Below are 26585 nucleotides of genomic sequence, written 5' to 3' on the forward strand. Positions count from 1 at the left end.
ATTTTATGAGAGGGTACTTGCATGCCTCGTCCTACAACAGCTGTTATTCATTTTGCTATCGCGTACCATCAGACAGATTTCCTTCTTGATTCTATGTATTTAAACTCTCTGTTGCCTGTATGGGGGGGGGGGGGGCAGTCTGTTAATCCTATCCATTTTATCCCCAATCTAGTTTTACAGCTTCGTCTTACCTTATCGACTCTTCTTCAGAAAATGTCTACCTTACACTTCCTTTCTTAGGCATTCCACCTATATTTAGGGGGTTTTCGTGGAATACCTCTCCTCCTTCCCTCTATGTTGGGGCATTTGCCTTCTTTGATTCTTTCCTTCCACACATGGCTTCTTTTCTTTTGGGATCTTGTGGGGTGGGACACTGTCTTGTACCATTTGTTTACCATCCACTTCTTGTAGGGACTTAGGGTCGGTTTGTTTTCTCCATGGGTCCATTTTTTTTTTGCTTCCTTTTGTGCTTTTAGCATCGCGTGGAGCATCTGAGATGCTATACTCTATTTTTTTTTTGGTTGCTCTTTTGTGTCATTGTGAGCCATTGCCATCTTTATTCGTGTTCCATGTCTGGCACCTTTCTATTCTTCACTTGTCCTACATATGGGTTTCTCTATTCCTCGTGTATGCTCAATCCTGATTGGAGTTCTGGATCGATTGGTACCACCTCAGTCACTTCTTGGTTTTTCTCCATTATAGCATATAGTCTTTGATCACAATTGGGTTGGCAATTTCTGCAGGACTAAGAATGTCCATGGTACATGTTCTTATTTTTCATTTCTCGGGATGCTCTCTTAGGTTTTTTTCACACACGTGATTCTTACCAATTTTGTTTCTTGCCCTTCGGACTTGATTTAGTTCTATATGTCTTTTGTCAGGTGGTTTGCATTTTACCTGACTTCTGCATTTTGGGGGATTTTACTAACACTGATACTTGAACGTCTAGCTTTGGTTAGCTCCTTTGTAATGGGAGTGACCATAACATACTCATCTGCTTCTTACACAAGCAGCTTGGGTGGTTGAATTTTCCAGTTGGATAAGTTTATCCTGTTACCTACCTAACAATCTAGTCTATTTGAGGAGTGTCTTTTTTAACACTCACCTCTGTCGGTACCATCCATTCACCTCCTTGAATGAATTCAATGGAGCTTTCTTTTACACAATTTATTACTGCTAGTGAGGTTCTAATGCATTGGGGGGGGGGATGTGGCTTCTTTCTTTGGGTCTGGCACATTTGCAATCTTTTCATGATACTTTGCACGACCCATGGTCTCTTGCTAGGGTTCCTTTGGATTCTCCTCTTAACTTTCCTCCTTCCCTCTTTGACTATATGCATTGTTGGTTGAACATATCCCCACCTTGTTGGGTTTACCACTTCCTCACCCTTGTCCAGATTTGTTTCTTTTCCCTGATGCTCATCTCTACAGTTGGAGGGCATGGATTGATCAGCAGGAGGCTTCAGGTCAATGGTCTATGGACAAAAGGTCTTACCACATTAACACCCTGGCATTTTCAGCAGTCCAATGTACTTTAGTTTACTTTCATCCTCTTGTCCGGATTTGATTATTCATGTTTTATTCCAACTATTTGACTAAGGAGGTACTTATTCTTGCTCCCTTTGTGATTGACGGTGGATCTCCCTTTTTGATCCTACACACTTGACATACATCTCCTGGTGTGTTCTGTTCCAGGTGCTTTCATCCTCATTGTAGATTGCCTATCCAGTTCTGACAGTCTCCCAAGGAGTGGCTTCTCAATCCTCAACTTTCTGGTGGCACTGCCTCCTGTGGGGTACTTCTCCATGGACAGCATTTGCCTCTTTTCTTGATTCCAAGTTACCTCTTTTGTTTCGGTCTCCAGAACTTCATCCACTCGCCTTGGATGTCGATACTTTCAGACAGGATTGGATACAGTTTATAACTTTGGTTTTCTCATCCTGTCATTCTTCTTCTCAAGGTGATTTTGATCATCCATGTCACTCTGGGTCTGGTCTTTCTGATTGATCCTTCCTGGCTGGCACAGATCTGGTTTTCTTGGATGATTCAACTTGATATGTTCTTTTTGTTCTGGATCGATTTTCCTAACCTACACTTTGGGGGTTCATGTGGAATATTCTTTTCATCATTTTTTGTTTCTTGCCCTCTTCCATCTTTATTCTCTGTTAGATCTAGATGACCCTCTCTGTTTTGTACATCCTCCAAATTGCTTCATTGCTTTCAAGGCTTCTTTCCATTGACTCCATTTCCAACAATTTCATTTCCTTGCACCACTCCTCTGTTTGTGATCTTCCCTTTTCTCCCTTACCCATTGGGTTCGGCTTGTGATTTGATTGTCTTTTTATTCCTTGTCTCCTTCTTCCTATAATAAATGTCTGGTGTCTTTACTCCGATCAGACACCTTACCTTTTACCTGCATTTCAACCCTGTTGTCTGTTGGAGGTACTTCATCTGTCAAACACTGGGATTACACCTCATACATTCATCTCCCATTATCTGCTTTCGATAGCTATTTCTTCCTGACCGGGGTACCATATTTCACTCTTCTGTGAGACTGTTACTGGGTAAGTTTTTTTTTTGTTATATATATATATTGTTCAGGAGCCTGTCCCATGTTTTGACCAGGATCCCACTCTGTGGCAAGTGGTGCCTGTCCATGTATACTTCAGTCATGTAAAACCCGCACAGTGAGGCCATGTTGACTTACTTTCACAATTTCCATGTCCACAAGATCGCTCATAGGTTATTCCTTGCAATAATTTTGTTTCACAAATGTGCCTGTTCCAGACTGTACAAACTCATGGACTTCATGGGTAAAGCAGAAGGGGATTGCTGGCCATCCCTGCCATTCCTTAGTTTGAAAAAATCGGGTTTGATCTGCTTTTCAAATAGGGTTTCATGGTCACCCATTGGACTGTCTCCAGTGTGAACATTCCTCCAGACTCTCCACTGCACCCCCCCCCATTTCTTCCAGAGGAGTAAGAGAATCCTTACCACTTTCCAGTTTCGAGCCACTGGGGTGGTGGACCTTGGAGGTATCCTCTTGAATGAGAGATATACAATATAAACAATAAAGACTCCATTCAGTTGATAGTAGGGCAGTGGTGTTCTGCTAGTGTAGATGATGAGACATCCTCAAAATGGATGCTCCATCTCTGCACGGATTTGTCTTAAGGGATGTTTCAGCTTTGGAGTGCGCCATTATAATGATTGGGATCCCTTATCCTACCTATACATGGATTTTGGTTCCCAGCGGTTGAGGTTTGGATTTAGAGCTGAATCAGTTGACATGTTGTATTCACACATCTAGTGTTCGGGCATATGCAGGTAACCCCTTCGATTGGGATCTCTCATCCTACCCCTGCATGGATGTCGGTTCCCAGTGGTTGAGTTGTAAATTTAGAGCTAAACCATTCATTATGAGTCCTCAAATATATGTTCAGGGTGTCCCTGGTCCCTCACTCAATTCACCTCGAGTGCACTACCCCAGTGTTGAGGGTCACAGTGAGTGCACTTGTTGGTTGCTCTGCTTCTTCCTCTTACCCTAACCTGTGATGTCTTTATGCTGAGGATGCTACTGCATTTGAGGTGGTTTCAGTCTGTTTGATTTGAGTGGGATGTGTATGTATTTCACTGTGGCCACATATGCTCTGTTCACAGATTGGTGGTAGGATTTCTCCCTCTGGTTGGGTTAACTAGAAGTGAAGTCAGTGGGTGTACTTGTTGGTTGCTCCGCTTCTTCCTCTTGCCCTAACCCATGATGTCTTTATGCTGAGGATGTTACTGCTTTTGAGGTGGTCCCAGTCGGTTTGATTTGAGTGGGATGTATATGTATTTCACTGTGGTCACGTGCTCTGTTCACAGATCCGTGGCGAGATTTCTCCCTCCAATTGGGTTAACTAGAGGTGAAGTCAGTATGATCCTCGTCCTACCCCCACATGGATGTCAGTTTCTGGAGGTGAAGTTTTGGATGCAGTTGACTTGCCATGTACAGTCCGTCGTGCCCTAGCCACTCTACACCCTGGGGCACAGCCTTTATTTGACCCACATTCTATTCATCAGGGAGATTGAAATTATAATATCTTGTGGTTAAGATCACTAACCAACCATTTTCTCTCCCAGTGAGATATGCTTTTCATGATTTTTCTCCCAGATCTATCACACCTTTTCCACATCTGGGTGAAGAGTATACCTGGTACAGAAATGTTGCGGTCTCCCATGTATAATCCTCTTATTAGAGGGTTCCCTCATTAGGATGTCCTTGAGACACTTTTGAGGGATGCTTCTACTGTCTCTCTTGCACCAGTCTCTCTACCTGTTCAATGTGGGATTCTAGCTATGTATGTGAGAGGCGTTAACGTACCTTGTCAGAAGTAATAATTTTTTACACCGAAAATGTATCTCCAACATGTACTTACTTCCACTCACACTTCCCACCCTTCCTACCCATTGTCAACTGGTGCTTACGTTTCTGCCTAAACTCGAAGTGATAGTTAGGTAGAATAGCATAGAAGGAGTCATATGAGTCATGTAAGTGGGTGGCACTGCTATTGGTGGAGGTTTGTTGCATGATAATTTGCATGTGAGAATCAGTTAAACCATATGAATCAAGGGGTGTGTGGGAATGAAAGGCTTGTGGCATGCAAAAACATTATAACTTTGTGTATTTGGATATTAATTTTAGCTGTTTATTTATCTATGTACCATGTGCATCATTATTTGTCAGACCAATTTAATTTGTCTTTGCATTAATTTATGGTTGGGGATGTTAGAGTAAATAGCTGTAAGAATTCTGTAATTGTAGTTATATAATTGCATTTATTAATCTTAGAATAGAAGCATTTCTTTTCTCTCCCTCTTTATAAACAGGAGCAGCCAATTTGTTTTAGGGAAAAGTAAGTTTCAGTCAATACATTTGATTTGTAAACCTGGAAGTTTATTGCAATTGATTTTTGTCACCTAATGTATTTCATCATCAGGTATGTGTGATAGAAATATTTTGTTGGTGAAAAATTTAGTAGTTATCAGTATAAGCAAGCTTTCTATGTATGTTCTGAGGTTAATTGCATTTAATCTTGCCCCCAGTGGTTCAGTAGTAAGTCTGAAGGCTTATAATGTTAAAAACTGGGTTTTGATACCATTGGTGGGAGCAGCACAGATAGCCCATTGTGTAGCTTTGTGCTTAAAAAAAACAACAACAACAAAAACACTTAATCTTCTATTTTTAGTTGTGTTCAGTCTGATGTCCATGATTGTGCATTGCTGCTTGATATGGCAATTTCCATTGTAACAAGATTCTGCAAATTATAGCTCACACTTCTTGATAGACTTTTCACAGACATCTACTCTATATGGAAAGATAATGCTGAAGAAGACCAAAAAGCACAAAAATACATTGGAGTTGCATTGGAGGGTGTAACAGGTACGTGTTCAGAAGGAATTGCTGTGATTTTTCTCATGAAAATAGCCATTGGGTTTGAGGTGTGAATGGAAGCTAGTGAACTTTTGGCTTAATAACTTTCATCAACTCTAACTCCTTGTTAATTATATGTAAGTAATTTGTGGAGATATACCTAGCTTCACTGGAATGGTTTTTGTGGTTATAGCCATATCCTTTACTTTATGGATGAAAGTGTTGCTTTGGATTGGGTTAGGGGGTCTGAATTTGGAGCTCAGTATTGTCCTAAATGCTCTGCTCTTACTTTTTACTTCCATGCAGAACATTTAAGGCTCTCCTCTTTGACATGTTGTACCCTTTGGCTCTTCACCATTAAACAGTCCTGTTGTGTGAGTATTTCTCTTTGGAAATTCTACATGAATATTCTTCTGAACATAAGACTACCTATGGTAGCATTGCACTGGTGGATGGTTAGGAATTTGCCTATATCAACTATACAGGTTTTAAACATTTTGCTTGTAGTGCCACAGCTTACATCTGTGGTGACTGCTTTAGCATATGAAAGTTCTTAAGTATTAAGTGTGATTAACCTTCTGTACATTTATGAGTTTAAGCAGTTTGTATCATTTCTGATTTGAAAATTAAAGTATATTTAAAATTTTTAACAACTGATCCTTATAAAGGAACCTGATTATGCAGTATTATCACAAATATTTTTTGTTTTTTCAGGTGAAACAAATTATGGTCTGTGTTATACTCATAAGAAAATAGGTGAAAGGTGTGTGTAGAATATAATTTTTTTTTATGTTTTATAGTTTCATATTAGTTTTGAATAATAGGCTTACAATATTAAAGCAAACACAAAAAGGATTAATGTGTATTTTTTGTAGTCATACAACATGATAACTCACTTTAACACTTTTCCTATTGCGTCAGTGTAATACACTGACCATGTGACTCTAAAGTGACCATCAGAGTTTCCATGCTATAACTTTTAACATCTTTTGTGTATCTTCACGAAATTTTTCAAGCTTTTAGTAAACATTACAAGTCATTTGTAGACAAAATATCAGAAATTTTAATTAATTATTTTTACTAAAACAATGTCCGTGAATATATGGAGTCAGTGTTGACTGCTTAGAGTGCAAAGTAACCTTCAGTTTAAGATTAAAAATACTTTTCTTTATCTGAAAGTTATCAAATTTGATTTGCATATTCTCTAAAATCTCATAAATAATTATCAAATGTTCTTTTTCACTAAAACTTTATATTCTATCTATTATTTTCTACCCTAACTCTGTACACATTTGGTCAATTGACCGAACTCGTAACCACTATGAAAACAAATGCAAAATAAAATAAGAAGTACAGTTCTATCCTTTTTTAGTATTGACCATGAAGTTCTAAAGTATTTCTCCTGAGAGTTTCTACTTTAATCTTTTCATATCATTTTCCTATATGTTTATTTTACTGTTAGTGGCTGAAGTGGAAACTTGCTGAACATAAAGCAATGAATCATTGCTTCTGCCATTAGACTGTTTATGTGACACTATAATATGGTGCTGTCGATAGCAAATGAGCATGTGTGGGTGCAATAAGCCGAGATTCCCACAGAGTTTATTGTAGCCCTGGCCCCAAGAACACAGTAGGAGAGGATTTATTGGCTTGTTTACAATAGAGTGGTTGCAAAGATAATTGTTTAATGCTGAGCCTCACCTTAACCCTAGTTTATTCTCTCAAGTGGAGGGAGAAGACATGTTAATTTTTGTAGATTTGAAAGATACATGTCAAAACATTATTAAATTACAATACTGTACATGTAAAATCAGTGTTATTTATCTAGCTTTCTAACTAAGCTATATATGAGTTTAAAAAATCTCATTTCTGTTCAGAGCAATGATTTCTTCAACAGACTTCAACATTTCTAGTTAAAATCTGGCTTTCCCTTTTAAGCCAGTTACAAACAACTGTCAGATTTAAGTAGTTTGGAATGTGCTCTTTCTTGTAATTATAAATATGTACTTAAGAGATGTAAGCATGAGTAGACAAGAGGTTCCAAAAGAATGGAGTAATGGTAGTACTACTCCAGTAGGTTTGCTAAATATATTGATATCTCAGCAAATCAAAAGGTGGAAGGTTTTTAGTTTATATTCTAGCATGTCAGTGTCTAAAATTTGAGCTTATAATTTGTTAACCACTATAGATGTTATAGAGTAGACATAATACAATACAAACTAATGAATAAGACAATAGAAAGGATATGTAACATTTTGTTTTTAATATTTTCTTTCAAGTTAAGAAATTAAAACATATATTGAAATTTGAATTTTGATGGCAACTTTATTGACATACATTAATAATAAAGTTGTTTAATTAAATTTTGAAAATAACTCCCTAAAATGTTGTGAAATGCACCCTTTAACTTGTCCATAATGAGAGAGTTAAGTTAAAAACATATGAAGAAAGTGTCATTAACTGTTTGTAATAGCAAGTTTTTCATTGTATTTTGAGTCATCATGTCTGATGTCAATCAACTTTAATAAAATCAGTGTTTATAATTCTAGCTATGGCATACTTGAACATATTTGTAATATTTATCTTGCATTCAATAGGCAGGTAAAATTTCATATTATCTAGCACACCTGTGCTAGACTTTAATTTTGGAATTAATTTTGCTACACTTATTTGTGAGATGGAGTATGAGAAGATAAACTGGAAATATCAAAATATAATGGTGTATTTGTATTTTTTAAAGCATATCTTTTATATCTGTCTGTCCATAATAATAATGGATTTATAATTAATACAGCATGAAAGTAATTTAAAAATTATTCCAAAAGCTTGATGTTTTTCATACTAGTTAATGCAAGAAAAGTTTTAGTTTCATTAAAGCTTAATAAAGTTTGACCATTCTGTTAATGAGTGCTAAAACAGATTAATTTGTTAAATGCATAACTTAATTGGCATATCTTTAATTTGGTAAATTATATGTCAACTTTAAACAGAAAATTTGTTACAGCATTAGGTTGATGTTCCTGTGACAAGCTAGGATTGAGCACATATACATGTTTACCGTAGTTTTAGTGAAAAATTGATATCTTTGAAACTTAAGATGTATTTCTTGTACTGATAGAAGTTGCAAGGTTTTTTTTTTACTTCAGTAATGAAATGTTATTAGGAATTTGTTGCAGATTGATGTTATCAAATATTTATTTAATAAAGTGTACTTTTGATATTACATAATATAACTCTCTTAGGTAATTACTTGATAATTATAATATAATTAATCAATTATGATAATGGATTTGTGGATATGGACTTTGCCTAAACAATTCCTGTTTTGTTCTTTCAAGAAAAATGATGGAAGTAGATGAAAAGCTACTAGAAATAGAAATATTATTTCATTCTGTATTTAAATTCAGTGAAAAATTAGAGCCAATATTCTCATATCTACTAATAATTTCAATTAAAGCCCTGATAAATTTTTCATGAAAATCAAATATGAAATGAAATAATTTTTTTAGTGACAATTTTTTTTTACTTATTACAAAGTACATTTTCCAATATATATTTATTCAGTGAGACAAACTTCACTTGTACTACTTTATAACCAGTAATGTTATCTGATTTTGGAATGTATTAAATCTGGTTGAGATCATATGCAAAACTTAGTCTGAGGCAATACTTTTTTGTAGTTTGACAAGTCAAGGAACTTATCTACTGTTTCATGAGATTCTTGCAATGTGTCTTACTTATCTATGTGTATGGGAAATGCCTTTGCGATGTCACATAAGACAGAGCTACATCCATATTCCAGTGCTTGTCTCTTAATGGGTCAGCTACAGAGAGTATGTGCTTTGTGAATAAGCTTTGGAGGAATTTTTTTTCGGATATGGTCAAGGCTTACTGTTGAAGTCCCATGATTGTTTCATTATATTTCTACCTTTTGATCATATGTGCTGCAGTGTAACTCTTCTCATTTATCCACCTTTCTTTTATCTGCAGCCACTCTGACAATTATATGTATCCTTCAGTTTCCTTTGCTTCAATAAATGTTTTATTTAAATATTGACTATAAAACTGCATTTTATATCTTTCATTACTTCTCCAACAAATCACTACACCATTTCTTCTGCATAATAGATCCACAAACCCCTTATATTTTCAAGTTACTGTGACCTTGCTTTTAACCTTGAAATTACCATATTTGTATGATAGGACCTAAAACAGTAGTTTTAATAGAATATAAAGTGACTATGAACTTGTATTGCCGAAGTTAATTACTAAAAAGTATAACTTCTAAGAAAAATTTGTATGCTGTGTTTTGAACAGGTTTTAGATTTCAATAATAAATACTTGAATGCACTATTTTGTTTGAATTTGTAATTTAGTACTAACAAAAGTTTAAATTTTGTTTCCTTAGGCATATTACAGAATTTGGAAAATATTCAAAAGAGAAAAAGCAAACTAATATTAATGTAAGTGTTTTTGATTTAATTTTTGTCAATATAATTATGTCTTCAATATTCCCTTGATGATTTTAGAATCTTCAAGAAATATAAACAGTGCTAATTTTAGCAGGAATGAATTAGTTTGTTGTTTGTATGTAACTGTAAGCATGATTAGATGATACTGATTGATTTTGGTTTCCAAATTTGAAAAATCAATATCAACAGAGCTTTACAGTTAATTTCTGTAGAAAAATGCTTTGAGTTTCTTTTACTTCTTTTATTAAAAGTAGTAAACCAAAATTATATAGATAATCTGAAAAAAAAACAATATTACACCCATTTACCACAAAAGTTTTGAAATTTCAGTTAGTTGTTTAACATTTAATAGGATGTTCCAGACCTTGTTCCTACTTCATCTGATTCTGATGAAGACAGCTCAACTTATGAAGAAATTATAGAGCATAAGGTAAGAAATTGTAGTATGATTGTATGTATTGAAATCAATGCTTTGTATAGATTTAATATTATTTAATCTGGTTCTTTTCTGATCTGAAGTGTATTAGTAAAAAATGCAAATACTTTTACTGTGAGTTTATTATGAATTTCTAATACAATGAATTATCTGTCAAATTTCAGTTTTTACATTTTTCAAAATTTAATTAGATGTTTTTTGAACTATAATTAAAAATGATTTTTTTTAGTTTACAAGCAATATCTGACCATTTTACTCTTCAATATTACTTTTAAAAGGAATTATGGTATATAAACTTAATGTTTCATATAATTGATTTGACATTTCTGGATTGACTGATATAAATGTTTATATGAGTCATATAAACTGATAAAGGACAGTATTTTTTATTGTTGGTAAATTCTGACATTATCAATAATGTAACATGTGCTTTCTTTCATCTCTCCATATTTTGAGCTCTTAATCATCAAAAGTTATGTCATCAAGTACAATTAACAATATAGAAAACTTCAGTATTTATACATAATCACACTTTACGTAGTGTAGATTTTATAATGTTCTAAACCAACTCACGATAAAATGGTGATGGGGTTGTGGCCTAAAATGTGTATGAATTTGAAAATTTTATTGCACTAACAGATATTATTACTTTGTAATACTGGAGTAAAAAATGTTAGAATTAAGAAAAAATACATTACAGTATAAACATTATTCTTTAACCCTCATAATTGTCATCATACATCTTGGCAGGAATTCTGATTGGAGATCTTTCAATGGAAGACAACCGGGGATGCTCAGAGACCTCTTGTTAATTTAACCCTTTAAATCCCTTTCTATGCAAGTCACTGAGTTACATTCAAAATTTAGTTAAACAACTCTGCTATCAATGTATCTCAATAAAATTAATATTATAATGTATGTTATAATTTGAAGTTTTATATTATTAGATTTTAATTCCTTTGTTTCAAAAAAAACCTTTAAGAAACTTAAGCATGACCCATGAGCTATGAAAAATATCAACTATAACAGTATTTTTTTGAATAAGATAATCCCAGTGTGGTAATGTACGTCTAGACAATAAGTATGTTTACTTGCCCTATTGACACGTATGTTCCAAAATTCTTTGGCTGAGTTCTGTTGAAATTAGAGACATATTTTTTTAACCCCTGACAGGTGCCATGCCCAACTTCTATACTGTTCTTTGAGCTTTACAAGTCACATGTAGTTAGTTGACACACATGTATATAGTCATTAGAAAAAGCTCATTTTACACTATAATCCAACAATACTTGTTTTGAAATTGGTGCTCAGTTGTCTTCATTGGGTAGATGTATTAGTGGCTGCTTTGTCCATGATAGCACTTATGATTGTTTCTTACCTACATATTTTATAGTTAGAGAGATGGTTAAACTGCATTTAGGTTTTACTTTAATATCTTAGTTAATTGTATATTATTTATGTTTTAAAATGCATAATTGAAAGGTTTAAACATTTTTAAAATTTATCTCAAATATTGCTTCAGTTCTCAAGGCGTAAGATCTTGCACGATAATGTTGCCAAAGGCTTGTGCATTTCTCCCGAAGATAATGTAATACTCACTGATGGCATCGTTAACTTGTGTCGATATGAATAATAAATAGTAAAGGATAGGAAAGGAAAATAAAACATTAACAATTAAGTATATGTCAAAAGGAAAAGACCTGAAATTAAAATATCAACAAAATTAAATCTTTTAATATATTCTGTGAAAAATTCAAAGATGTGTACATTTTTCTGTTTCTTAATTTTAAACATTTCATTGCACTGTATGTTGATAATAATATCTACAGTTAGTGATATTGTAGAGAAAATGAAAAATAAAATTTAAACATTTACATTAAAAAACTTTTGATATTCAGTTAGGAGGTCCTAGAGGTTATGCAAATAAAACTTGAAACTGTGAGATGAAGTATTTTTTATGCTTAAAATTAAAATCTCATTGCACTCAAGTGTCTGAATGTATATAATTACAATAAATATATATATAACATATTTTTAGCAGAAAGACTTAATTAAAATAATCTCATTTTTTCTATATAAGATGATTATAATCTTAACAAAATATTACAAGTTTCTGTGAGGATATGTTCAGAAATCTCAGAGTTACCATATGTATTGTTGTACATGTATCACTCCCCAGTTGGGTTCCTGCAAATTGCAGGAGATCGAGGCAAAAGGGTTAAATGTTTGAAATATGATTTTTTGTGTGATTGCAAAAAAAGTGCATAATATTTCTACTTAAAGAAAAAATTTTGAAACTGCAAAACATTCAGGTTGAATTTTTAACACTGACACTCCTTCCTAAAGATATCATCATCTGATACCCTGATATAAATGAAAACATCATTATTATGCATAGTTAGAGTGAATTTTGTGTAACTTGAAAAAAAAATGTTTGAATTATACTCAGAAATGAAAGTATGCTTATAGATGAAGAAATGTTATTTTAATGTCATCTATGGGGGGACCTGGCACACCAGGCAATTGGGCAAGTCCCCAATGGACCCTAACCCCCCCTGCTATATGACAGTGTTCACTTTCAAAAAGTGTCGTATTTTCTTATGCCCACTCGTTTTTGTCATTCTATACTATTTTTGTGTATTTTTGGTAAAACTATACATTTACTAAGCCCTAATATATAAATAAATCATTTTCTTACATGTAATTAAGTCCTTATTGAATTTAATAAGGGGAAAGAAAAATTATTTGAAAAACTTAATTACTTAATCTGTAATTACAAATAATGTTCAGTAAAGTTCAGTACATACTTAGTGGGTGAACTTTAAACACTATATATATATTTGGACCTAAGACTTGTATACAGTTTTTTATTCATAAGTATCATAGTACTTACAGTAGGAATGGGCCAGATGTGCCATACAGATTAAAATCTCAAACACACTGGAAACAGCATGTAAACAAAACTTTATAAGCACTGTTGAGTTGTAAATAAACCAACTGCAGAGTAACAAGCCACCAAAACACTTGAGAAAGTTGGTAGAGGAGAAAAAAAAATTCACAAAACTACAAGTTTCTCTATTTGACTATCTGACTGACTAATCTTGTTGGAAAGGCATAGCTCTCTCTCATGCATTTACTTTATGCAAATCTAAATGTACATGATTGAATTATGCTCCCTTGGCTAAAAGCATTTTTCTCAGTTTTACTTATAACCTTGGTAATAACAAGTAGTTGGCATATTTTAAAAATCGCACTGTTTCATATACAACCTTAGATGTCATTAGGTCACACTTAGTTTGAAAGAATGCAAAGGTAAATCATACAGCTTATCATTCTTGTTTTCAGTCCAGAGCACTCGAGCAAAGCTGTGTCAGACTTCAGCAGTGGTAGCAATCGTCCTCACGTAGGAGACTCACATCTTAAACACTGACTACTCTGAAAGAATTGTTTTGTCCAACACAGAACCTTCGAGTCAGGTGTATAGAACTGAAAACTTCACTTTCGAAGGTTAGATCATAGTTAAAACCTAGATTTAAAAAACCTACATAGTCCATGTATTTTTTAATTAGCTGATACAGCTGCAGGCTGAGCACGTGCACATAAGCAATCTGTGCACCTGGATGTGGCTAAAGGGCGGGTTAACTTGGCAACTCACAGAGCATGCTCATAATCATAGAATATGGCTACTAGTGTATTGTTAGCTCATTAGTAATGTTGCAAAATGGTTATTGTCTATAATTAGATAAAAGTTCAAAGTAAAACACAAAGTAGGAATGAGCAGAACAATGGCCACACCCACTTTTGAGGTTCCACCATGTTAAAAAACTACAAAGTGTTGTAATTTTATCCCACTCATTCCTACCTTGTTTCTTTATTTTTTGGTGCTCCCATTCCTACTTAATAATTTTTCTATTTAAAATTTTTTTCCCTTATCTTATAGCTTTTTTTGTTACTAAGTCTTGAGAGTGACTGGGTTCTAGGCCTATCCTTCTTGTAGCTTTTTTTAGAGCTATCTCTCGACATTTCCTAGCTCTTGCTGATATCTTTGCTATAGTTTTTCTTCCATCTAGCCAGGGTAGCAGTTTTTGCTTTGGCCAGATTAATGGCTAAGGCTTGCTTCTCATATTCAACATTACTGTTTCTAACCTTATCTCTATTGTTACAGTAATGCTCTCTTTCCTGGGATAAAGACTTTTCAAGGTTACCAACATAAGATTTTCTCCTTTCTCTCGTTTTGGTCCCTTAAAAATGAATTAAGTTTTATTGGTAGTTAATCCTTTCTAAATACTCAACAAACTTAAAAATTTCAAAAAATCAGTGGTTTTGATATTATTCTTTTGGCCCACCCCTTACCAGTCAGGTAGTTATAGTGTTTCCAATAAGCAAAATATGACTATTGGAGCTTCCTGGCCCACTTCTGACATCAAACAACATTTGATGTCATGCGTTTTATTAGAGTCACATAATTTGATTATATACATGTATCTGTACTTGGTTGCTGAAATAAAGTTTATAACAGAGAAATCTAGATATATACACCCTTCATTTAGTTTGAACAATTATCAAGTTGCAAAAACACGCGAACTAGGAATGGGCAGTATGATGGCCACACACACACTTTTAGGTTTCACCATGTCAAAAACCACCAAGTTTGTAATGTTATCCCGCCCATTCCTATCTTGTTTTCTTACTTTTTGGTGATCTCATTCCTACTTTCTAATTTTTTTTAATTACAATTTTTTTATACTTGTTCAGTAATACACTGTCCCATTATTTTAGGCATGTATACTTTAATGTTGATTTTACTGTTGTGTATTATGATGTAGTAATGAAATATTTTTTTATCATAGGAAAAAATAAATTGAATGTTGTTATTACTGATTGCATAACCTACGATGTGATCTTTCAAAACTATGATAAGTCATATTAGGTAACAGCATTGTTGCTAACAATATTCTTGATCAAAGTAGCTTATATCTAATAAATATACTGTATTTTCAATAAATTATAACTTGTTTTATTTATTTATTTGTTTTGTTTGAATACAATAAACTGAACAAAATATTCAGTAATTAAGGATTTGAGTCAGCAGAATATTTTGTTATACCTGTTGTACTCTCTAAATGTAATAAGGTTAGCCTGATGTCTTATTTTAGAATAAAATTTCTGTAGCTTTCAAATATATATAATTTATCATATATATACATTTTAGGAACTAAAAAATGTCTCAAGAAACTATAAAAATTCCCAAATCTGCAATTTTTTCTAAGTCTTCTAAACTCTACTCTACATGAGCTACATTTTTTCAATTTTCCATGAAAAAGAATTACTTCTCACCCCATTTTATTCTCTCTACATTGAATTAAATAGTTTATAATCTGCTCTGTCCAACAATGTACAAGCTTTGTATGTAGCTGTTTGGAAAGTAAAGTTGCAATAGCAGTTTTTGCAATCACCTTCTCTGTGGTCATAAAATGGTGCAAAACAAGAAGCTGTACTAATAATATTCAAAGAAAGAATAAGAAAGCTACGTGATAAACAAATCATTAATAATTACAATCTCAAGAAATGACAGTTTCTTAGCAAATATATACCTGTGCTCTGAGACTTGCGAGGCTTAATTAGTAGGTTTCTATGATCAATCCTGTGACCACATAGCCCATGTCCAAGAATTTTTGGCCTAGTTTACAACCATGCAGTCAAAAAATGTTCCATAAACAAAGTTGAAGTTGTTTGCACATGCCTGTGGCCAGGACTTATGGGTGAAACCAATATCCTTTATCCAACCAAGTCCAGTTGGATGTTGGTTTTTGCATGTACTGTATGTGAGTTGATTTGATTAATAAGCTAATAATGAAGATGTTGATTAACTAATTGGCTATTTGATAAATTATCATTCTTGTTTTTTTTGTAGAATTTAGAAGAGGGAAGCTTGCAGCCTTCTACAATCTGGTCCTTTGAAAAAGATGTTCCTCTTCAACAAAAATCTAACTGTACTACATTTCCTGTAACAGCAGACAATCCAAAATCTCCTAAACAAACTGAGAATATTCCTAGTACCCAAATACCTGTTTCTACAGTAGGTACTTTTTTATTTCTTTTTAAAGTTTTATTGTTTTGTGTGTTTTTTGTACAATTTTTTGGCACTGAACTGTAACTTGGAGAAGTAAATCTAGATGAACCATTTACAACTTGACTCTAGGTAGATTTCACATGAAATTAAGTAAACCAATAATTATAAGTCAGTGGTCTTATGACTTTCCTGTAACTACAGAGAATATTCCTAGTACCCAAATACTCATCTTTACAGTATGCATTTTTTACTTCTTTTTAAAGTTTTATTGTTTTTGTTTTGTTGTTTTTTGTACAGTTTTTTTGCATTGAACTGTAACTTAGAGATGCAAATCTAGATAAGAAACCATTTACAAATATTGACTATAAAGTAAATTTCATATGAAATTAACTAAATTGATAATTTTAAGTTAGGGGGTCTTAGGACTTAAGCATATTTATAATAGATCAATTAATGTTAAATTCTATGCTTTAGTAGTTTTTTTGCTATGCAGTGTTATTTTGTAGTGCTATTACCAAAGTTGAGATTGAGGCACCACATGAGGTATGTGACAGGAATCAAGTGACACATACATGTAGTAGCTGTATAATTACTTGAAGAATGTAATGAAACTTATTAGCATTTGAAACTGTTTTGACTGTTAAAATAGATATTCTGATAGTGAATTTGTGATTTATCTGAGTGTCTAGAGTGTTGTTTCACTTTAAAATATTTGAAATTATCTGGAATATTATTTGAAATAGAGCAAAAATAAAAGGTTTTGAAAGTTGTGATTGCTTTTATTTTAAGAAATAAGCTAGTTCAGCATGTATAAAAAAGTTTAGTTATGAGAATTCAGGGGTCGCTGTCATTACAAGATGAAGCATGTCAAAGTTTAACAAAACTATTCATCACTTGAATAAATCCAAATGTTTTTTATAGTGTACATGCAAATGCATCATACCTGCATCATTTGAACTCCAGTACTCGCTATAATCAATGTCCATTTTCAGACTTTTGAGCAAACTTATTTTGGTAACCAGTTATGAACATCAGATCAAACCTGTGAGATTGTTGTATCTAAAGCATTCCCCAAAACCATAGCTGGTATTGGCTATGTCCCAATTGAAAGTTGAGAGGTTTTTTTTTGCTTTTTAACTAATCCATGCTTCCATCCGATTTCTGAATGTTTTTGTCAAACATCCTGAAAATATGTTTAAAATTGGGATGGAATAAAGAGTATTAAATACAGCATACTAGGTACTTGGATAGAGTTTGGCTGAATTGGCTAACAGTAATTGGGAAAAGAACTTGTTTCATATTCATAGCTTGATGCTGCTGGGTTTTTTCTTCACTTGTGCTACAATCAGTAAATTAAAGTTTAAGACCTAGTGTTTTTCGTTAACTAAGGGATGTTTAAAGATAGTTATGTAGCTCAGAAAAATCTAAACAATACAGATTTATATGTTGAACTAATTCTGGAAACATGTATGTATTTGGAATTGCTTTGATAATGTAATTAAATTTTCTTAAAAAACATACAATAGGGAATCCTCAATATCCATGACACTTGAAATTCATTTAGGCAGGATTAGAGTAAATTATTCTGTGACCTTTTTTCACTTTTTATTAGCTATATTTTTGTGTGTCAGCAATACCAAGCTTGGGGTGCTCGATTTAATTTTATTACTCATCAGGATCTCTACCAGTCTACTCTAAAATTGAAATTTTTTAGGCAGGATTAGAGTAAATTAATCTATGAGACCTTGGGCATAGTCAAATGCATCGATCGAATGGGTTTGACCAAAACAGTAATTAGATCACAAATCGGTCAAAAGGTGACAGAGCTATGAGCTAAAAGTTTGTACTTGAAAAACTCGAAGCCATTGTAAGAGCCGCAATGCTGCGGCTAAAAAAATAATGTCTAGCAGCAGGTATTGATTCTGATTTCAGAAATATGTGATTTATTAAAGAGAATCATTATATTTTGCTATATATTGATGTTCAGTTTCATTGATAAAAGATTTAAAAACAATATATATATCTGTTTTTTTTTTGTCTTTTCTTTTTTATATCTAGGACACTAAAAATCTTTCTATTTTGATAAAAGAGCTTAAACAGTCTTTAAAATCTGGTTCTGAAGCCTTCCTCAAAGGATGTAGTCGTAGTGCAAAAGCCTATTATCAACAGGCACTTTCAACTATTTCCAAAGTTGATTCTGTAGAGGTGAGAAATATGTTTGCACAAGTGTTTCCTTATATATTTTAAAGAAGATATTCTGAAACTAAATTTATTAAGATATGCAATTTATTTATTTATTTTTTTACTTATTCACAATTTTTGTAAAAGTTTTCAGAATGTGAAATAAATCATGAAAGAATATTGATAAAAAAAAAGAAAATAGAAACTTTTGTGTGAAAGACTGACATTTTTGTGTGCCTGTCAGTGGCTCAGCAGTAAGCTAGAGCATTCATATGCAAAATATGAGGGTTTGATGTGTAGTGGGCACAGTGCAGATAGTCCATTGTGTAGCTTTGCATTTAAACACAAAAAACAAACAGTTTTGCATATAATAGAAGAAAATAAAAACTATCTTGAAAGACTAGTGGTGTTTATGTATAATAGAATGAAATAGAAACTTGCTTGAAAGACTACTTATGTTTTGCATAGAATACATTAGAGACTATTACTTGAAATAATATATTCATGTACTGTTTTTAATAGGGCATACTTTTATACTCTTGTAAAAATTCATCTCATTAAAATTTTAAGACAAGAGCAAGCCAAAAAAGTTGTGCAGTCACTTCTCAGGTACTAGCTTTTTCCAATGCTCCAAAGTGAAGGTTCTAGAATGAGTGCCCTTGTATGATATATGTAGGAAACACCATGGATATGTCAGCGTGGATTGTGACCTATTTGAACCACCAGAAGAAGCAGGGAATGAAAACATGCTTGACAAGCAGCAAGGAGTTTGAGCACAATGGAGTGGAGTGAATGCCTGTTATCACATACTCCATAGTTTGCAGACAAAGAGGAGAAGGTTAAACTCAGTTGAGAAAAAAAGGTGAAGAAAACATCCGATTACCAAATAGTGAGTGGGCATGAAAAAAGCCTTAGATATCTTAACAAGCCACCCCAACCAAGTAGTCTGCAAAAGAAGGGAGATGTGAGGAGAGGGTAACATTAGAGAATGGGCAAACAGAATCAATCATTCAAAAAAAGAAATGACAGCCCAAGGCTATGAAGATAGTGAGTGAAGGCCCTCACAATACAAATTAATACAAAATGGGCCAACATTATGTCAAAAAAAACAGCATGTTTTATGGTAATCTGAATCTCCTCCTTCTATAACTTATGATCATAACTGTTTAAAATAGTTCAAGCTTTTTGAAATAGTGATTCACTGTCATCCGTTGCATTACCTCCACTAAAATTCCTTTCCTAATGGTAGTCTGATGGGGATCCAGGCACTTTTATGGGTCTCCCCAGTGCAAATTCTCACCTCCCCCTCTTCTTTGAGTGGAGCATGGAAGACTCTTTACACTTATCAGTTCCTAACTTCTGGAGTGGTGGACCATGGAGAATCCTCACCAGATGGGCATAGCTCAATACAATGAGAAGTGAGGTAGCGGTGATACTGTCAATGTAGTATGGGTAATCCCTTACAAGCATCATAAATAACTAATTTGCCCTCCTATTGCATCCAAAGTCTGTTCAGTAGAGTCAAGATGAGCACACTCTGTATGGTCTACACTACACATATTGGCTTGCTGACTCTTGGGTAGAAGTGTTCATATGGTCATCTTCTCACTCTACCTATCCTTGCAACACTTGAGGCTCATTTTCCTCTCCCCCATTACATTCCAGGCTAAAAGTATAACCTGGTATAGACAAGATGCAGTCTCCAACAGGTGTGCCCTTATGAAGTCCCTGCCATTGGGTGTCACGCTACATGGGCTTTCTTTTGGGCACTTTCTTAAGGGGCTTATCTAAGTAAAAACAAATTTTTAGATTAGGAAAATATGAAATTCTGAAAGGAAGTACAAAAGAAATATCTTTGAGATAATTGTAGAGGAAGTAGGTCACTAGGTAAGCAAAATCTAGGCTTTTCAATAAAAAAAGTTGTAATAAAAATAGCTGGTAAGTGGAACAGTGATGAACATCTGAATAGTGATATTGTTGCTACTGAGTGGTTAAGAGATTATTTGTAATTTAAATATTTTTCCTACAACAAAATTCACTAAAAGAAGTTTTAGAACACTTCATATCATGAATATCTTCTTGCTTTGAGTGTTTTTCACATCTGAATACTGAGGTGTGTGTATGTAAACATTCAAGAAAAAATTAAACTAGATAAACAATTTATTGGACAATTTAACAGCTTTCCTGTTTTTAAAAAGAAAAACACAGGTAGACCTCATATTTTTATTCTTTATACTAATAATGAATATTACAATATTTATATACATATATACTGCTGTTTGGTTATTCTCATAGTTTACCATGGTAATGCTGCTTTTGTTTCTTAAGTAATTTAACCATGAAATAACTTGCATATGATCCATACTTTGGTTAATACATAACTTTGAAAAGGTGTGCAATACATCTTCAAATAAACTGATCATATCTGACTTGATTTTCATTTTCTAAAAGCTCCAAGATCACAGGTGTTATAGAAAAAATACTTGAATATTGTTAGCCAGCACCAAAACCAACTACATTTATCTTATGCAGTCATTTACTCTATATGTGGAGGTGAAAGACAATAAAAACCTTTATTAGCCAGTACCAAAATCAAAATAAGCTGGTCAAGCTTGAAACCAGTTAGCTATATCTATTAATATCTTAGGAAGTAAAATTGGATTATAATGTATCATATCTGTTTAACCAGTTGTGTTTACTCAGTTTGTGTAGTGTATTCTCTCTCCTAGAAGCTGATGATTACTTTTTGTAATAAGGATTATTTCTCATTAGGATCTGGGTTTGGATGAGACTGATTTGGTTGTTATAAATTATACCTTTGGAATGGCTAATTTGGAATGTGAGCAAAAAGAGGTAAGGATATTAATTTACTGAATGTAGAAATTCCAGTGAATACTACATTAAATTTCACATTAAAAATTAGAGACTATTATCAGATTGAAGGAAACACAGTAGATTAATGCTATACTATACATTATAGTATATAGTATACACTCTATACTATGAATCAAAGATATAAGTTTAGAACAGAGCTACATGTAAGTAAATTTAAATCAGAAAATTTTCCTTAAAATTAACAAGAGTTACCAGTGTCATCATACTCTATCATTTTAATTTGCTATAAATGTTGTAATTAAACGTTTTATTTGACAAATCAAAAAACTGATTAGAATGAAATACTTATAATTTGTGATAATAAACACTGAGAAAAACAAAAACTGGCTCTTGTAAAAATTAGTTTAAAAGGCTATGAAGATCAGTTATAAATCCCACTTCTTCTACATTTTTAAGAAAAACTGATCAAAAATCATGCTGATATCTTTATTATTACTTCATTTAATATGTTGACATATTCCTGTAAATAAATTTAGTTCATATAATAGTACAAAAGTTTTTATGAATGAGTTGGTGGCCAAAAACCTTTCTTAATGATGAATTCGGTTTTTTGATCTAAAACAATATTTTTTTCTTGAGATGACGACCAGAGTAAGTGATTTCACTAAATCTAGTAATCATTTTTAAAATTAAATGAGGTGCATCAAAATTATTCTTGTGATAGAAATCTTACCTGCAGAAAACTTTGATTCACACTGTGTGATGAAACTTAGTTTTAACATTTATTCTTTTATGCTGTAATTTCATCATTTTGATTAATATCAGTTATTATTGCTAAATTATATACTGGAAAGAATTGAAGCTTACTGATTAGGCTACCTAATAATGAATAGAAAATTTTTTTTACTATATTTTAGCAATATTCTATAGCTTATTAAGTCATATGATAAATAAGATAAGTTGTGTTACAAACTGATTCAAATGAATTTTTGAATGTTATCAGATAACTGAGCTGAAACATTAAAAATATGTTATTTTTTAGTTGTTAGAAAGAAATAGTTGTTGTTATTATATATATTAATGCTGAGACCTACTCTTATGACATATGTGACTCCCTTTATTCAATTTTACCGAACTACCACTTCTCGTTTGGATGTACTCATGTTCAGATATTTTTTCTTTTGGTGCTCTTCATGTGAATCATGATTTTAATAGTTTAATTTCTAAATTGGGATTTCTGCATTATTATTATTATTTTATCTACATTGAAGGAATATTTTAATTTAACTTAATTTCCCAGTCTTTATTCTTTTCTCACACTCCAATATTTTACATCAAATGCTTTTGTTTGATTTTTTGTATTTCTATAGTGAATTTTGAGGTTCACATCTGACTTCAGTTGTTATACCTCTAGCACTATTTTCACAGGCTGCAGGTGGGTGAGACCCATCCTGGATTTCTCTTCTATTATCCATTGTGAGATTAATCATTATATGGGTCAATCTTCTTCTCCTGAACTTACCCCACCAATTCTCCTGAACAAGTCAAACTGTTCGGGCCCATGAAGATTTAGTCTTTTTACACCACCAGATTTTGCCATGTTTTTGCTTACTCCTTCTATAGAATCAGCTAGGTCTAATACGGCATTTTTCAACATGATTTTTTAGTTATGTTTTATCCAGTTCACCGTTTTTCTATGATTCCTTATTTCCTCCATATTGGCTCATTTGTCGTCTTGGGCTCTCGTTTTACACATGGTTTCACTGTAGTTGGGATTTTCTGATACGTTTTGATCATGTATCTGAGACTTTGGAATCTCATGTGTAATCTGTGCATCAACACTTGACCCTTTCCTTTTTGGTTGCACGTTTGTCCCAGTTGGAGCCCTAACTTGGCCCTATTCCTTCCCATCCTGGCCCTTATCTACCCATCCCTATCCCATTCCAGGGGTTTCTCATCTCGTTGATGGGCATGTCACCAACAGTACCGGAGACTTACCAGAGGGCTCTGGTCCATTGGGAGCTTGACTATATTATATTGTTATCCTTTGGCAATCTTTTTCACTACAGTTCCATGGGTTCTTCGGGTTTAACAGAGGGACTATGTCTTTTTCCACCTCCTTTGTCCATGGTATCCTTTTCCTTCCCCATGACTTGGGATACTGCCACCTGCCTACATTTGTCCAAGGAAGTACAAGATTTTATGTCTCCTCAGGCTGTTGCATCTGTTCATCATCTTTCTCCAGGCTGTTTGTTGTCCTTGCACCAAACCAAAGGCTGGTGGCCTGTACTAGGTTTTTTCCCACCAAATTCTCATTTTCAATCTGCCCTGTTTTACCTTGGAGTCGTTTCTCAACCTTAGGTGGCTTTTTCTCCAGGTTTATCAATTACAAGGAGGAATGTCGCAAATGATCTTTTGCATATCCCCAAATTTCATCACTCAAGACCCTCTCTTTGATATATTCTCCATGGGGTGGTTTTCTGTTTTGCACACTGCCCTTTGGACTTACTACAGCCCTGTATGTTTTGTTGGGAGTTTGGATCATTTGTTTGTCATTTATATGCTCTTGGGTTGCACTTTCCTCTTTCTTTGGTTACCTGGCTACTCTTTGCTCATTCTGAACAGTACTCTGCCTGTTACTTTTATCAGCTGCTCCAGGAGGAGGCTATAATGGACTGTTAATCAAGTTGGAGAAGTCCTTACTGTGACTCATCTAATATCTTGTCTATTTGAGTGTTTTTCTTTTCCTACACATATCTTAGTTAGGCCCACCCTTCTCCTCTTCAACTTTGTTCAATGGGTTTTCAATTTGATTACAGCTCACAAAGTTCTATCGCTTTTGGAAATGTGATCTTCTAGGGTAGCCCTTATCTCCTTAGGTCAGGCTGATATGAGGGCTCTTTTGTGGGATTTTCATGATCAATGGAATTTCACAGGGATCCTTTGTCGGCTCTTATTACCCTTCCTCCTACCCTTGTCATCGATCAGTGTTGGTGGTAAGATATGACTCGTTTGTCGGCAGGTGTCCTACTTCCTCCTCCTCATCCAGTTTTCGTCATTTCATAGACACATCCCTTCAGGGATGGGGGGGGGGGCACGAGTTGATCAACTGGAAGAATTGGAGATTTTGGTCTGTGACTGAGAGGTCTTATCTCATCAACATCCTGGAGTTTCTTGCTGTAGCTCGTGTTTTGGATCATTTTCTGCATCTGGCCAGAAATTGTCTGATAATGATACATTCCGACTTTTCTTTACTGGTTGCTTATCTCAATCACCAGGCAGCACCCATTCTCCATCGCTCTGCATTCAAATGTTGGATTTTCTTTTTTGGGCTCATATGCTCGATATTCCTATCATTACTTTTCATGTTGTGGGTGCTTTCGCTCTTATTGTGGACCAGATTCCTGTCCAGACAACATTTATCCAATGGAGTGGTCTCTCGATCCTTTTGTTTTCCAGTGGCTTTGACTTCAGTGGGGTACACCTCTCATTCTCCTTCTTCTCCAGGTAATTTTGTTCATCTTTGACACTCTGTGTTCAGTCCTTCTGATAGCTTTTTTTTTTCTGGCCATCTCAGCTGTGGTTTCTGCTGCTTGTCCAGCTCCTCTGTTACCTCTATCTCCTTCCTTTTTTTGCTGGTGTTTCATCCAGACCTTTCTGTTCTCCATCTTCATGCCTGATTTTCCCCATGTCATTGGCAAGGTGATCCAGCTTCTCCCAACACTTAGCTTATTTTCTGGCTTGTTTGATTCACCCTTCCTTCATGTAAGTTTCTCAATGTAAAAGGAACTTTTTCGTCATTGGTTTCTGGATCCAGGGTTTTTCACCTGATCAACTCACTGTTCTTAGTCATGTGGATTTCCTCTCTTGACTTTGGATTGGGGGTCTTCTGTCTCCTTGGTCTTGGATTTTCAGGGGTACTGTCCCACACCTTTCATTTTTCCCAATCCTGCAGGTATTTACCTCTCCTACACTTTACATGTGGAGATGTTCCTTCTGGATTTGTCATTCACTGTGGTAGACTGCCCTTCTGGACGGTGATATTAATGTGGTCCTGCTCTGTCTCACTTTGCCTATGTTTGAACTGCTCTGCCAGTGCTCCTTGTTTTACCTTCTCTTATGTTTCCTTCCTTCCTTCTAATTGCCTGTGGACATCAGTGGTCTGTTTATTTCCTATTGAGGTTTCACATACTCTTTATCCTTCTACATATTTTCTGCTTTGTCCGGATTGTTTTTCCTCCCTAACACTTTGATGGCTCGTGAGAATAACTCCTCCCTTTAGCTACTTTCCCTTCCTTCCATTTCATACCTTTATCCTACTCCTGATCCAGATAGTCTTCTATGTCCAGTACATTCTCTTCTTTGTTATATTTCCTGCACAGCTTCCTTCTGTGGTGTCCATTTCCACATCTTTCTTCCTTGGTAACTGTCTTCTGTTTGTGTTCTTTCTCCTTCTTCCTTCGCCAATTAGATTTGGCTCTTCATTCGATTGATTTCTTCCTCTTTCTCATCTTCCTCCCATACTTTGTTCTGAGTGTCTTCTCACCCAATTTGACACATTACCTTTTCATTGGCATTTCATCTTTGTCTTCCTTTGGAAGTTCTTCTTCAAGCGGGCACATGGACTGTCCATGATACGTTTGTCTCTTGCTATTTGCATCAGATCACAGCTTTCTTCCTCTTCAGGTTATGATCTTCTGTCTGTAGCCATTTTAGAATATCAGAATTCAGTAAGACTTTGACTGGGTAAGTTTTTTTTCTTATATTTCCTTTTCAGGGACCCATTTCCCTTTTATTAATACTTATTGTTTGGATCCTGCTCCATGGATCCTGTTCAAATCTGCACTGTCAAGCCATGTCAACTTGCATATTATAATTCCATGGCCATGCAACGCACACTGCAGAAATGGAGTGTTCCACAAAATTGCTTGTAGGTTTATCCTGCAATAAAATGGCTTCATAAGTTTGATTGTCCTGGACTGTAACCACCCATGGACTACATAGGTAAAGCAGATGGGGATGTCTGCCCATTCCTGCCATGCCTTGTATGACATATATCGATATGACCTACTTTTAAAAATAAGGTTTTGTGGTCACCCATTGCACTGTCTCAGGTGTTGTTGTTCCTTCAGACTCTCCACTGCATTTTATCCCCCTTTTCTTCTAGTGGAGTTTG

At 34.2% G+C, this 26585-nt stretch overlaps 1 protein-coding gene across 5 annotated transcripts in view; it reads left to right on the forward strand.

The window, feature by feature from the left end:
• Positions 1 to 26585, forward strand: part of LOC106460049 (E3 ubiquitin-protein ligase TTC3-like) — a 114718-nt gene that overhangs the window by 31378 nt on the left and 56755 nt on the right. For all 5 annotated transcript variants that reach the window (XM_022386655.1, XM_022386653.1, XM_013919734.2 and 2 more), the window contains 6 exons: positions 6127 to 6175; positions 9821 to 9875; positions 10237 to 10314; positions 16235 to 16399; positions 18452 to 18598; positions 21347 to 21427. In XM_022386655.1, the coding sequence (XP_022242363.1) occupies positions 6127 to 6175; positions 9821 to 9875; positions 10237 to 10314; positions 16235 to 16399; positions 18452 to 18598; positions 21347 to 21427 (575 nt within the window). The remainder of the gene's footprint in view (positions 1 to 6126; positions 6176 to 9820; positions 9876 to 10236; positions 10315 to 16234; positions 16400 to 18451; positions 18599 to 21346; positions 21428 to 26585) is intronic.

Source organism: Limulus polyphemus, unplaced genomic scaffold (genome assembly GCF_000517525.1).
Source record: "Limulus polyphemus unplaced genomic scaffold, Limulus_polyphemus-2.1.2 Scaffold698, whole genome shotgun sequence".
In the NCBI taxonomy this organism is placed as follows: Eukaryota; Metazoa; Arthropoda; class Merostomata; order Xiphosura; family Limulidae; genus Limulus; species Limulus polyphemus.